The 13,203-nt window shown below is 41.6% G+C and overlaps 1 protein-coding gene across 1 annotated transcript in view; it reads right to left on the bottom strand.

The window, feature by feature from the left end:
• The window catches only part of SLC7A14 (solute carrier family 7 member 14), an 83,679-nt gene that overhangs the window by 39,887 nt on the left and 30,589 nt on the right, over nucleotides 1-13,203 (bottom strand). The window contains exon 2 of the mRNA XM_007946622.2: nucleotides 1,886-2,122. Within this exon, the coding sequence (XP_007944813.2) occupies nucleotides 1,886-2,122 (237 nt within the window). The remainder of the gene's footprint in view (nucleotides 1-1,885; nucleotides 2,123-13,203) is intronic.

Genomic DNA, 13,203 nt, shown 5'->3' with positions numbered 1-13,203 from the left:
GATATATAGGTAAGATGACCTGATATCATGAACCAAAAGTTGGGATACATGATATGACAATTACAACAGTGCCTATGGAATATTGGGACAGAATATTTGAAGTCAGGATTGTCTGGGGGATTTGGTATACACAGTGAGGTCTAATATATTATTTGAATACACTTTTATGTTCATTGCAACTCTGGGGGTGGAGTGGTTAAGGCATTTGGCTGCTAATCAAAAGGTTGGTGATTCAAACCCACCAGCTGCTTTGTGGCAGAGAGATGAGGTAGTCTGCTTCCATAAAGATTTATAGCCTTGGGAACCCAATGGGGGTCTCTATGAGTCTGAATCAACTTGATGGCAGTGAATTTGTGGTTTTTTTTTTTTTTTTGGTTATGTTCATTATTGTTAATTTTGTAGTCAATGAAATTTCCATTTCATTCCAGTAATCTTTTCTTTCTTAGAAATTTTAAGGATTTAGTTTTTGAAAACTATCATAAGAGGGTTCCACCTGCCCTCATTTATGTGTATGTGGTTATGGAGAGAAAATGACCAGTGAGTGCACCCCCCTGGCTGGGTCTTGTTCGTTGGCCAGTGGACTCCTGCCCTCTAGGGAGTGGAAAAGGCACTGCCACCTCAGTCAGGGTCCTGCATTTCAGCTGTACTTTGGCCAGTAACCAGCTGTGTGGCCCTGGGCAAGTCGCCTCATTTCTCTGGACCTCATCTGCAAAAAAAAGGGGGTCGGACTACCCGATTTTGGAGGACCTTTTCACACCTAAAATACTGTGACATCAGCATCTGAACAGATGTAGCTTCACATTTTTTATCTCATCACGTTACCTGGGTGCTCAATGTTTCTGTCAGTTCCTCTGAGAGAGGGACAATGAAGTCAAATAACTTGCACACAGTTACAGACTCAGTCCTTAAAAGTGGCGGGGCAAGGCTCCAGAGCTCCCTCAACTATTGCTTGGCTTCCCAAGATTGGAAAGGATAGAGTCAGACAGTATGGAATGTGCATAATAAGTGATGGGTGGTGCCTCAAGCCTCATGGCATTTGTTACATCAACTTCTGATTATTTAGCATCCATTCAGTTATATTACCCCCTCTTACATCTACTAAACTGGCATCCATTTTGTTCCTCTTAAAAATATATGTTTTTTTCTTTTGGAAATTAATGCATTTTCCTGAATACATATTTATGAAAATTTGAAAAAAATATTCTGAGGAAGCTATGGGAGAAGTTCCTTATAGTTCTTTTTTCCTGCATTGGTTTTATTTTTACATAGTTATCAACATGATACATGTATAATTTGTATCATTTTTCACATGACATTACATCAAAAACATTTCCTATATTATTATAATAGTTTTCCTAATCATCCTTTTAATTGCTAGTTGCATAACCCAAAGCCAAACCCAATGTGGTTGAATCTATTCCAAATCATAGGGACCTATGTAGGACAGAGTAGAAATGCTCTATAAAGTTTCCAAAGCTGTAAATGTTGACAGAAGCACATATCTTCTCCTATGGAGTGGCTGGTTGATTTGTACTGCTTTCATTTCACAGCTGAGTGTTTTAACACTGTGCCACCAGGGCTCCAGCTATATAACATGCCTCCACAGTTAACCATTTGCCCCATTGTAGAACATTTAGCTGTCTTAAATTTTTTGTTACTACAAATAAGGTTGTAATTAGCCATCTTTTTGTATGAAACTTTTATGGAAACTAGAATTAATTCCTTAGGATACAGTCACAGAGGAAGAAATGCTTTTATTTAAAAAATAAAAAAAGGACATTTTAAGCCTTTTGATACAGTTTGCCAAATGGCATTCTGCAAGGGGAAACCCATTTATTTGGCTCTTAAGTTTCCCTGTTGGGATAAGAGGATATGGCAGTCTCACCTAGGCCATTGAGGGTTCCCACAGTGTCCACCATCCAGTGGCTGATAGTGTGGTTTGCCAGCGAGTCGAACATGCTGCTCAGAGCACTGGCGCCAGCCGCAGTGCCAATCAGGTACTCCAGGATCAGGTTCCAGCCAATGAAAAACGCCACAAACTCCCCCACAGTGACGTAGCTGTAGGTGTAGGCTGATCCAGTTGTTTTGGGGACACGTACTCCAAACTCTGCGTAGCAGACACCTGCATGGGACAAACACATACAGCTGGAGGAACACCCGATGAGCTAACCTCTTGGTCACTAGCAATCTTGGGAGGGAATATTGGGAATCTCTGGGATCTTAGAAGAAATCCACAAAGTTTTATATATGTGAAGTGACTCAAAGCCAATTCTGTCTCTTCCAAATCTCACTTCTGAAAAAATTTATAGTTTGAATGCCTGGGAAAACAATCAGAACTAATTCTATTGAATAATTAGAAACTGATCTTTTTTATTTAGAAAAATTTCCACTTGTATGTGTGTCTGAGTTATTGTTCTCTAGGTGTCAGATAGCCTGAGTGAACTTGGGCCTAATTCAGTATGACCTCCATACTTGATGCCACAGTAATATTACACAATAACATTACTTTCCTTCAGTTTTTACTAACTACAGAAAACTTTCCTCATTTGAGAATGATACTTTTGAGTGATCCTTGAAAATGCTATACTACATCTAGGTGGTAAAAATAATACAAATACAGGCAAATCATGAGTTATTAACAAGCAGGTTTAGCACATGCAAAAGATAAGTTAACAAACGCTCTTAGAATCCCCACTATATCCTGGACAGAATTCCAGGTGGTGGGAATAAAAGAAACAAAAGAGACATGCCTTCTGCAGTCAAGGGGAGCAGAAAATCAATGTGTATAAGCTGCAATGTAGAAATGTATAGGAACTATGATAGCAGAGATGAGAGACATGTACATCAGCTGGGTACTAAGGTATTAAAACAACAACAACAACAACAATAAACTCACTGCTGTTGAGTTGGATTCAACTCATAGCAACCCCTCCTTGGGTTTCTGAGGCAGGTTTCTGAGGCAGTATTACTACGGAAGTAGACTGCCCAACATTCCTTCCGAGGAGTGGCTGTTGTTGTTGTTGTTGTTTGCCGTCGAGTCGGCCCCGACTCATAGTGACCCCTCCTTGGTTTCCGAGGCAGTATCACTACGGGAGTTGGATTGTCGGACCTTCCTTCCGAGGAGTGGCTGGTGGGTTTGAACCGCCAGCCTTCTGGTTAGCAGTCAAGTGCCTTAGGCACTATGCTACCAGGCTGGTGCATTTGAATTCCCAGGCTTCTGGTTAGCAGTCAAATGCCTTAGGCACTACACCACCAGAGCTCCCTGATATTAAGGTATATGAGGAATTAATCCAACAAAGAAGGTGGAACATGGGGCAACGGCATGATGGAGAGAAGCAGTATAAAGTATCTGGTTGGAGGAGGGCAGGCAGGGGGACTGGTAGGATAGAAGGCCAGAGAGGTAAGCAGAAGCCATGTGTTTTTCAAAGTGGGTTCAAGGCCCACTTCACCAGAATCTTTTATTGTAGCCCCATCTCAGGGGATGAGGACCAGGAATTGGCATTTTAACAAGCTACTCAGGTAATCCATATAGCAGACTGTAGTCTTTAATTTTCATCAGTAAGTCTCCAAGTCATCCTCACTTTCAGCAAGCAAAGTTCTGTCGTCTGAGTATCTCAGGTTGTTGATGAGCCTTCCTCCAATCCTGGCCATATTCTTCTTCATATAGTCCAGCTTCTTGGATTATTTGCACAGCATACAGATTGGACAAGTATGATGAAAGGATACAACCCTGACACACGCCCTTCCTGATTTTAAACCATGCAGTATCTCCTGGTTCTGTTCAAATGACAGCCTCCTTGTCTATGTATAGGTTCCTCATGAGTACAATTAAGTGTTCTGGAATTCCCATTCTTCTCAATGTTATCCACAATTTTTTATGATCTACACAATTGAATGCCTTTGCATAGTGAATAAAACACAAGCAAACATCTTTCTGGTATTCTTGTATGAATTACACTTCAATATAAACAAAACAAAAATCCTCACAACTGGACTAATAAGCAGTATCACATTGAATGGAGAAAAGATTGAAGTTGCCAAAGACTTCATATTATTTGGTTGTACAATCAACGCTAATGGAAGCAGCAGTCAAGACATCAAAAGATGTATTGCATTGGGCAAATCTGTTGCAAAAGACTTCTTTCAAGTGCTGAAGAGCAAAGATGTCTCCTTGAAGACTAAGATGTGCCTAACCCAAGATCACCTTGTATGCATGTGAGAGCTGGACAATCAATAAGGAAGACTGAAGAAGAATTGATGCTTTTGAGCTGTGGTGTTGGCAAAGAAAGCTGAATGGACTGCTTAAAGAACTAACAAATCTGTCCTGGAAGAAGTGCAGCTGGAATGCTCCTTGGAAGCGAGAATGGCCAGACTTTGTCTCACCTACTTTGGTCATGTTGTCAGAAGGGACCATTCTCTGGAGAGGGATGTCATGCTTGGTAAAGCGGAGGGTCAGTGAAAGATGGGAAGGCCCTCAACAAGAAGGTTTGACACGATGGCTGCAGTGATGAGCTCAGGCATAGTAGGGATCATGAGGTTGGCACAGGATTGGGCAGTGTTTCATTCTGTTGTACATAAGGTCACTATGAGTAAGAGATGACTGGAGGCACATAACAATAACGAAAAACAAACTCAAGTAATGCTTGTGCTCACTTATATTTGAAAAACACTGGTGTATTATTGCCTAATTCTTAGTTTGATGTAATTAGAGACCAAATTAGAAAGGAACTGGGAATACAACTTTCTGGGAGTTGGGAAAGTTTCCTCTATTGTGCTAGGAATTGTGGGTGTGGGGCCAGAGGATGGGGTGACCAGTGGGAGGACAGACAGAGGACAGCTTGGAGGAAACACGTGAGGAGTGGGTAAAAGTGGATGTAGGAGGGAACTCAAAGACAACCCTTAACAAAGTCAGTTCCCATTTTGTTAAGGGCCAACCCTGAGGTTCTTTCATCACAAATCAGAGGGCAATAGTTCACTCTTTTGTGAATAAAGAGAGCAAGTTTCTTCTCCTTTTCAAAGAGGTGAAATCAGTGCAAGCAAGCTAAAAATAGAGGTGCTAAAAGCAAGGGCATAGTAAGTGATTAAATGTGATGTAATATCTCTTTTCCTTCCCCTCAGTCATTTCAGGGCCAGGGCATTGTACAGAAAGAGGCTGGGATCTTGTCTCAACTCTACCTCAAATTGGCTGTGTAAATTTGGGCAAGCTGCTTACCCCGTTACATTCAGTTTCTGTATTTGTAAAATAAAGAAATCAGGCTGGATAACCCTGATATTATCGGTTACATTGAATTTTGCAGCTGCAAATTATATTCAGCATAATTTAAACTTTCCTTTTACATCATTTACCATATTGTCCTGGGTTATGGAAATGTTCTCAGGGGCTATTGAAGCCATTTGTGCTTACATTAAATGGTCCACGTTGCAATTTCTTTTTGAGTTCCTATGTCTGCCCTTCACTCCCACGTTGTAAAACAGACCTCCATTCCTTTCCTTGATATCAGATTGTTGTTGTTGTTGTTGTTATGTGCCGTCGAGTCGGCCCCGACTCATAGCGACCCCTCCTTGGGTTTCCGAGGCAGTATCACTACGGAAGTAGGATTGCCCAACCTTCCTTCCGAGGAGTGGCTGGGGGGTTTGAACCGCCAGCCTTCTGGTTAGCAGTCAAGTGCTTTAGCCACTATGCTACCAGAGATTGGTGGTTGTTAATTCTTGTTGCTGACCAGTTGCTTACCTTTTCTAAACTGTAGAAAAGTCAGAGCACTTCCTTTTCTAAATTGCTGCTTCTAACTCCTGATATTTAAATTGTTAGAAGTGAGTCTAAAATGAAGAAGAGATGGTTTCTGATGAAGGTCTGAAGAATTCTTCTGTGAGGAAAGTATGGAGAGTTTGCTTGCTGTTGTTAGGTGCCATGGAGTCGTCTTGGACTCATAGTGACCCTATGACTTGGACCCATAGTGACCCCATGCACAGCAGAACGAAACACTGCCCTGTCCTGTGCCAGCTCCATGATCCTTGCTATACTTGAGCCCATCGCTATAGCCACTGTGTCAATCCATCTCGTTGAGGGCCTTCCCCTCTTTTGTCAACCCTTCACCTTACCAAGCATGACATCCTTCTCCAGGGAATGGTCCCTTCTGATAATGATAACATGACCAAAGTAGGTGAGACGAAGTCTGGCCATTCTCGCTTCCAAGAAGCATTCAGACTGCACTTCCTCCAAGACAGATTTGTTTATGCATTGAGTATGAGCACCTGATAACATTTTCTTGGATATTTGGAGGGCTTTCATACAGATTAAGTTCTTTTAGTGCAGTGTGAGGAAGGCATTAGGAGGCAACAAGTTTCTCTCACATATATGAGCACAGCTTCACCTTAATAATTCCCATGTCTTATAAGCTTCTCTTCTCTACCCTTCTTTACTCCAGAAGGTACAAGGCTTATAAATAGAAGTTTCCCAAACAATGCTTTTTGAAATAGATATCAATTTGATTGCAAATTTAATTTGGAGAGTCAGTATGGTGAAGTTTGTGCAACCAGATTTTCTCTGTATAATATTCAATCTGCCAAATTAAATTTTAAAATACCCAATTCCATAAGCAAACACCCAATTTACCACCAGAGTCCACTTGCGAAGGGTAATCAACAAGTATCCAAGTCTTCATTGGGTCTTGTGACAGGACCAGCCCCTTGCTGTCTTGAGTCAGACAAAGAGGTTCTGATGACTGTAGTTCAGGGAGAACAGTGGGAAAATCAATCAGTCACTAACCATGTAAGACAATTTCTCTCTACTGTTCCAAGAAATCATTCTTTGGAGCACATTCTCATTGCTGAATCAGAGGTTTGATGGTATTGCAGTCTCCTGGTTTGCTTGTTTACAGGAGTCCCGGCTTTCAGTGCACACTAGAGAATATCCAACCTGGCAGTGAGGCTCAGTGATGGGGACTGCGTGTTTGCAACCCAAGTGTTCTGGAAAAAACTGGGGAATATAGTCAATAACAACTATTTTCAAGTATATGGTGTGTGAAAGAGACACATTCAGGATACCTTTATAATTTCAATGTGAAATTAAAACCATGGGATGGGAAACAGTGGGTTTTCTCAGGGAGCTCTGGTAGCATAGTGCCTAAGGCACTTGACTGCTAACCAGAAGGCTGGCAGTTCAAACCCACCAGTCACTCCTCGGAAGGAAGGTTGGGCAATCCTACTTCCGTAGTGATACTGCCTCGGAAACCCAAGGAGGGGTCGTTATGAGTCAGGGCCGACTCGACGGCATATAACAACAACAACAACAGTAACTGAGTACAAGGGCAAGTTATTTACCCTTGTCTGAGTGAAACAAGGTCAACTAGATAAGCCTGAGGGTCCCATTTAGTGCATCATTTTTTGATTTCACAACTCTTAAGCATCTAAACCAATGGGGAAATTGATTGCTATAAAACTACTGTAAACAGGTGGTTTTCAACAGAGACAGTATTACCTTGTAGAGGGAATTTTGGAAATCGCTGGAGGTGTCTGTGGTCTTCATGATAGCTGTAGGCACTTGTGCCATTAAATGGGCAGGGGCCTGAAATTTTAGACATTCTACAATGTGTGGGGATGTCCCACAGAATGAAGGACTGTGCTGTGGACTCTATGACTTCTGAAGGTTCCAAAGGATATTGATTTGAGTAAGAATCTACATATAATTATTGAACAAGAATCTACCATCTTTATATAAACACACAGATTTTTTTTTTTTCTTAACTTCCTTTGTCATGGTTTGTCTAGGACTTCAATTATTGGGTAAATTGAGGGATAACTACTTTGTTTTGTTTGGAATCTACCAAGAGTTATACATCATTTTGGAAAACGACATCATCAACAACAATATCACTTATGGTTTTGGAGGCACCAAGAAGCACCCAGGGTTAGGGGGCATTTATAGCAGCTGCATTCATGGTGGTTCTACACTTGGCTGCACACATCTGACAACTTCATTATGTCTTGTTGTGTCGTCAACTTCCAGCATTCATACATTTAAATAACTATTGTTTTTATTAGAAATTATCTTCCTTTTATCTCTGGTGGCGTAGGGCCTAAGGCATTTGACTGCTAACCAGAAGGCTGGTGGTTCAAACCCACAAGCTACTCCTGGAAAAAAGACTGGGTAATCTAGTTCCATAGTGATACTGCCTTGGAAACCCAAGGAGGGGTTGCTATGAGTTGGAATTGACTCGATAGGAGTGAGGTTTTTTTTTTTTTTTTTGGTACAAAAAACAAAACAAACCAAACTCACTGCCATTGAGTTGATTCTGACTCATAGCGACCCACCTAGGGTTTCCAAGGCTTTAAATCTTTACAGAAGCAGACTGCCTCATCTTTCTTCCATGGAGCAGCTGGTGGGTTCAAGCCACTGATCTTCTGGTTAGCAGTTAAATGCCTTAACTATTATACCACCAGAGCTCCTTATCTTTCATACCAAGGCTTATTATTAATATTATTAATTAAATGTGTGGGAAGGTTATACTTTCTTTGGTTTTCATTTCAGAGCAGTAAAGGAAATATTACTAAGTATTACCAAAAGCTGATTTGACTCTACTAGTGTGGAGAATCACTACTCTGAATGAGAAATGACTTATCTTTACTTAATTTTGTAATGCCTTAAAAAAAATTCTTATCCCAGAATCATGTAATTTGGTAATGCTTTTAAAAAAATTCTTACCCTTTCCTAATCATATTTGCCTTATGCTATTATCAAAGTGATTTTGCATTCCTTAGTTAACTGTCAATTGATTCCAAAAGTGTAACTGTACAGCTGGAGACAATCAATAGAGAAAACAATGAGAGGGAGGGCAGGCAGCCATCAGTGGTGACTGCGGACTGCAGACCACATGATGGGCATTTTCCCACTAGAGTTTTTCAGAGATTTGGAATCGAGGTCCTTGAGAAATATAAAGAGCTCATTTCAGCAAGGTTAGAGGGGGTAGAAGGGAGCCATGGTGGCACAATGGTTAATCTGAAAGGCTGGCAGTTGGAACCTACCAGTGGCTCCATGGGAGAAAGACATGGTGATCTGCTCTTGTAAGGATCACAGCCCAGGAAATTCTATGGGGCAGTTTTACTCTGTTACATGGGTCGCTATGAGTCAGAATTGACTTAATGACGGTTATTTATCTATGTATTAAGAGGGAATAGGAATAATTCCTCAAAGTTTATGTGGTAGTTGAGGTTGTGTGTTAACTTGCCTGGGCCTGGTTGTGAGTAGCTGGGCAGCTGGTTGTAGTTATTCCCCATGATGAGACTGGTAACCGACTCCAAGGTGGAATCTGCCATGAGTAGCTGAGTAGCTGCTTTAGGGATATCGTCTGCTTCCAGTATATGAGGAGATGGTTTGGGAATGGTCTGCAGTTTTTGGCATGCTTGGACCCTACATGTAGCTAAGTCTTCATTTAGCAGCCTGCCATGTTTCTTGCTGATCTTGGACTATCTCTGGACTTGAAGTAGTGGCTTGTTGTGTTGTTTGGTAATATTGAAACTGTGCCATTTTATTTTTTGACCTTGGGTTTCTTAGCCTCAGTTCAACTGCAGCCAACAGTTACCCTGGTGAAGAGACACCTCTAGCTGCAGTGGGCTGGGAGCAAGAGGTAGAGCTGAAGCCCAAGGTTGAGGGACTTTTACCCAGCTGCTAGAGCTGGCACTTGAATTCAGACTTCTAGCCTCCAAAACCGTAAGAGAATAAAGGCCTTTTTGTTAAGACCACCCATTTGTAGTATTTTTTAGAGCATCACAAGAGAACCAAAACTGCTTATAACTCTGATACTCTTTTCAATCATCAACCCTTTATGTGCATTGTAAAGACACCCTTACTTTAATTTTGTCCTATTTTTAGTGTTTTATTTCTATACCCCAGACACAGTGTTGATTAAACTGATGAATTGCCAACCTAAAAATCCATTAAACTTGGAGAGGATTTATGCATTGAAAAGAGACCAAGACAAGGTATCAGGAGAAGCTCTATTTGAAATATTCTGTATTATTTCCCTATGTTATGATGAAGGTCAAAGACTACAGCCTTCAACGGATTACAACTCAACATAAAGAAAACAAAACAAAAATCCTCACAACTGGACCAATAAACAACATCATGATAAACAGGGGAAAAAAAAAAAAAAGGAGTTGTCAAGGATTTCATTTTACTTGGATCCACAATCAACATCTATGGAAGCAGAAGTCACGAAATCAAATGACATACTGCATTGGGCAAATCTGCTGCAAAAGATCTCTTTAAAGTGTTAAAGAGCAAATATATCACTTTGAAGACTAAAGTGCACCTGACTCAAGCCATGGTATTGTCAATCCCCTCATATACATGCAAAAACTGAATAATGAATAAGGAAGACTGAAGAAGAATTGATGCATTTGAATTATGCTGTTGGTGAAGAATATTGAATATACCATGGGTTGGCAGAAGAACAAACAAATCTGTCTTGGATGAAGTGCAGCTGGAATGCTCTTAGAAGTGAGGATGGTGAAACTTTACCTCTTGTACTTTGGTCCTATTGTCAGCAGGGACCAGTCTCTGAAGAAGGCTATCATGCTTGGTAATCTAGATGGTCTTTGAAAAAGAGGAAGACTCTCGGTGAGATGGATTGACACAGCAGCTGCCAACAATGAGCTTAAACATAGCAATTATTGTGAGGATGGTGCAGGAGCAGGCAGTATTTCATTCTATTGTACATAGGGTCACTATGATTTCAAACTGACTTGACAGCACATAACAACAACAGCAACACGTTTGTCCCAGAGATGTATCATTTGGGATTCAGAAAAATATGGCCCTTTTCAACGTGAATTTCTTTCCAACACAGAGCCTATGACTCTATCATGTATAGGCAGGAAGGGCCTGCCATAGGTCAAATGTTCACAGAGAGACTACATGTAACGCTGAACTTTCCAAACCGTGCCTAATACAGTGCTACCCGTAGTAAAGATCATCACTGCTCCTCCACCTCTAAGTTCATCATATTACTCACAACTCTGTCCTGGCTCTCTCTTACCTCCTTCTTAGAAGCAGGAGGCAAAAGTTCTCCACCCTAAGAGGATGTAAAGGAGAAAGACAGTCAGGATTAGGTGCAAGGTGGAGAAGGGTTTTCCACTCAAGAAATACGTTTCCCTCCACATTCCACCAAAGAATGCCATTAGATAAACAAGCACATTAAAAAAAAAGTGCAGTTTCAACTAGAAAATTAAATCAATTGGCTATTCACACTTGAATATAATTACTCAGATAAACAGAAGTCTTCCATTAATGTGTAGTTTACCTTACCTCAACTAATTTCCTCACTTATTTATCAACTAATGTACCAATTTCCAAATTGGCCTCCACCTTCTTAATTTCCTTCCTTCATGGCAACATTGTTAAGTACCTGCTAAGTCAGGAACTGTACTGAATACCAGACACATTAAAAGTAAGTAAGGTGGGCTCCCTGACTGTGAAGCGTCTATATTCCAACCAGGTAGAAAAAGTAAACAGATGATTCCACATGGCCTTTATTAAATATTATAGTTATGTGATGCTTGTGGAGCCCAGTGGGGTGAGCACGGTTCTTTGGGCAGGAAGGAGGGATGCTCTTGAGCTGCACCTAGAAGGACAGGGAGGGCTTTGTCAGAGGGAAAAGATTCGTATCTGGCAGATTGAAGGGCATAGCTGGACTGACCCAGGTGGGCTACTTGGGGAATTGGGGAAGATTAGTGTACAGAGGTGGATATTTAATCAAATGATTAAGAGAGAGAGCTCTTTATTGGTGGACTCCTTCTGAAAAGGACTGTGTAGTTCATTTACTTCTATAATTTTAAAGCTCTATGTTGGTGATAGACTCCTGTTCTGGTTACCTAGTGCCGCTCTGACAAGAAATATACCACAAATGGGATGGCCTTAACAAACAGGAGTTTATTCTTACAATTTGGAGGCTTTAAGTCCAAGTTCAAAGTGCCAAGCTCTAGGGGCTGGGTGAAAGCCCCTCAACCTTGGGGTCCAGCTCTGCCTCCTGCTCCCGGCCCACTGGAGCTAAAGGCATTTCTTCACTCAGACAGCTGCTAGCTGCTGAGTCTGGAAGCCCTAAGGTTGACAAGTGAAAAGGCACAGTCCCGATGTTACCAAACCACACGGCAGGTCATTAGCTTAAGTCCATGGTAAGTCCCAAGGTTGGTAGAGCATGGCAGGCTACTGAGCAATGACATGGCTACATGCAGGGTCCAAGCGTGCCAAAGGCTAGAGACCATTCTCAAAGCTTCTCCTTATATACAGGAAGCAGACCACATTCCCAAAGGCAACTATTCAGCTGCTCATAGTAGATTCCACCATGGAGTTGATTACCAGTCTCATCATGGGGAATACTACATCCAGCTGCCCAGCCACTCAACCAGGCCCAGCCAAGTTGACATACGAACGTAACCATCACAACTCCCTTTTCAAACAAAATCTTTTTTGAGAGCTTAATACATAAATAAATAAAAGCAGAGTGACTCTGTTGGAGAGGGTGTGGGATACCTGAGGCTGACCTGCTAGGCTCTCCCTCACCCCATGTTGTTGTTATGTGCCATCAAGTCGGCCCTGACTCATAGCGACCCCTCCTTGGGTTTCTGAGGCAGTATCACTATGGAAGTAGATTGCCCAACCTACCTTCTGAGGAGTGGCTGGTGGGTTTGAACTGCCAGCTTTCTGGTTACCAGTCAAGTGCCTTAGGCACTATGCTACCAGAGCCCTCACCCCATATCTCCCCTAAAGCCCTTGATCCTCCTCTGTGCCCACAGGGCTGTATTGAGCACAGGGGTGGGAAGGAGCGTCAGTGTCTCATCAGGATTGTTCCCTACTTCATAGATAATGCTATTGAGCTCTAGACCTGAAATTACATATTTAATAAATGACAGTGTTGGTGCTAGAACTGAGGAGGTTCCCCTGATACTCAGTCCCAGGAACTTTCTAATTCATTAATTCATTTATCCAAAAACATTCATAAGGCATCATCTCTATGCATCTATGTTAAATCAAAAACCAAACCAACTGCCATTGAGTCAATTCTGACTCACAATGACCCCCATTGGGTTTCCAAGGCTATAAATCTTTACGGAAGTAGATTGCCCTATTTTCCTTGCATGGAGTGGCTGGCTGGTAGGTTAGAATCGTTGACCTTCTGGTTAGCAGCCAAATGCCTTATCTGCTAT

Source organism: Orycteropus afer, unplaced genomic scaffold (assembly GCF_000298275.1).
Source record: "Orycteropus afer afer isolate SDZICR_OR568_19922 unplaced genomic scaffold, OryAfe1.0 scaffold00168, whole genome shotgun sequence".
Classification (NCBI taxonomy): Eukaryota; Metazoa; Chordata; class Mammalia; order Tubulidentata; family Orycteropodidae; genus Orycteropus; species Orycteropus afer.
This window is presented reverse-complemented; position numbering and strand designations above follow the sequence as displayed.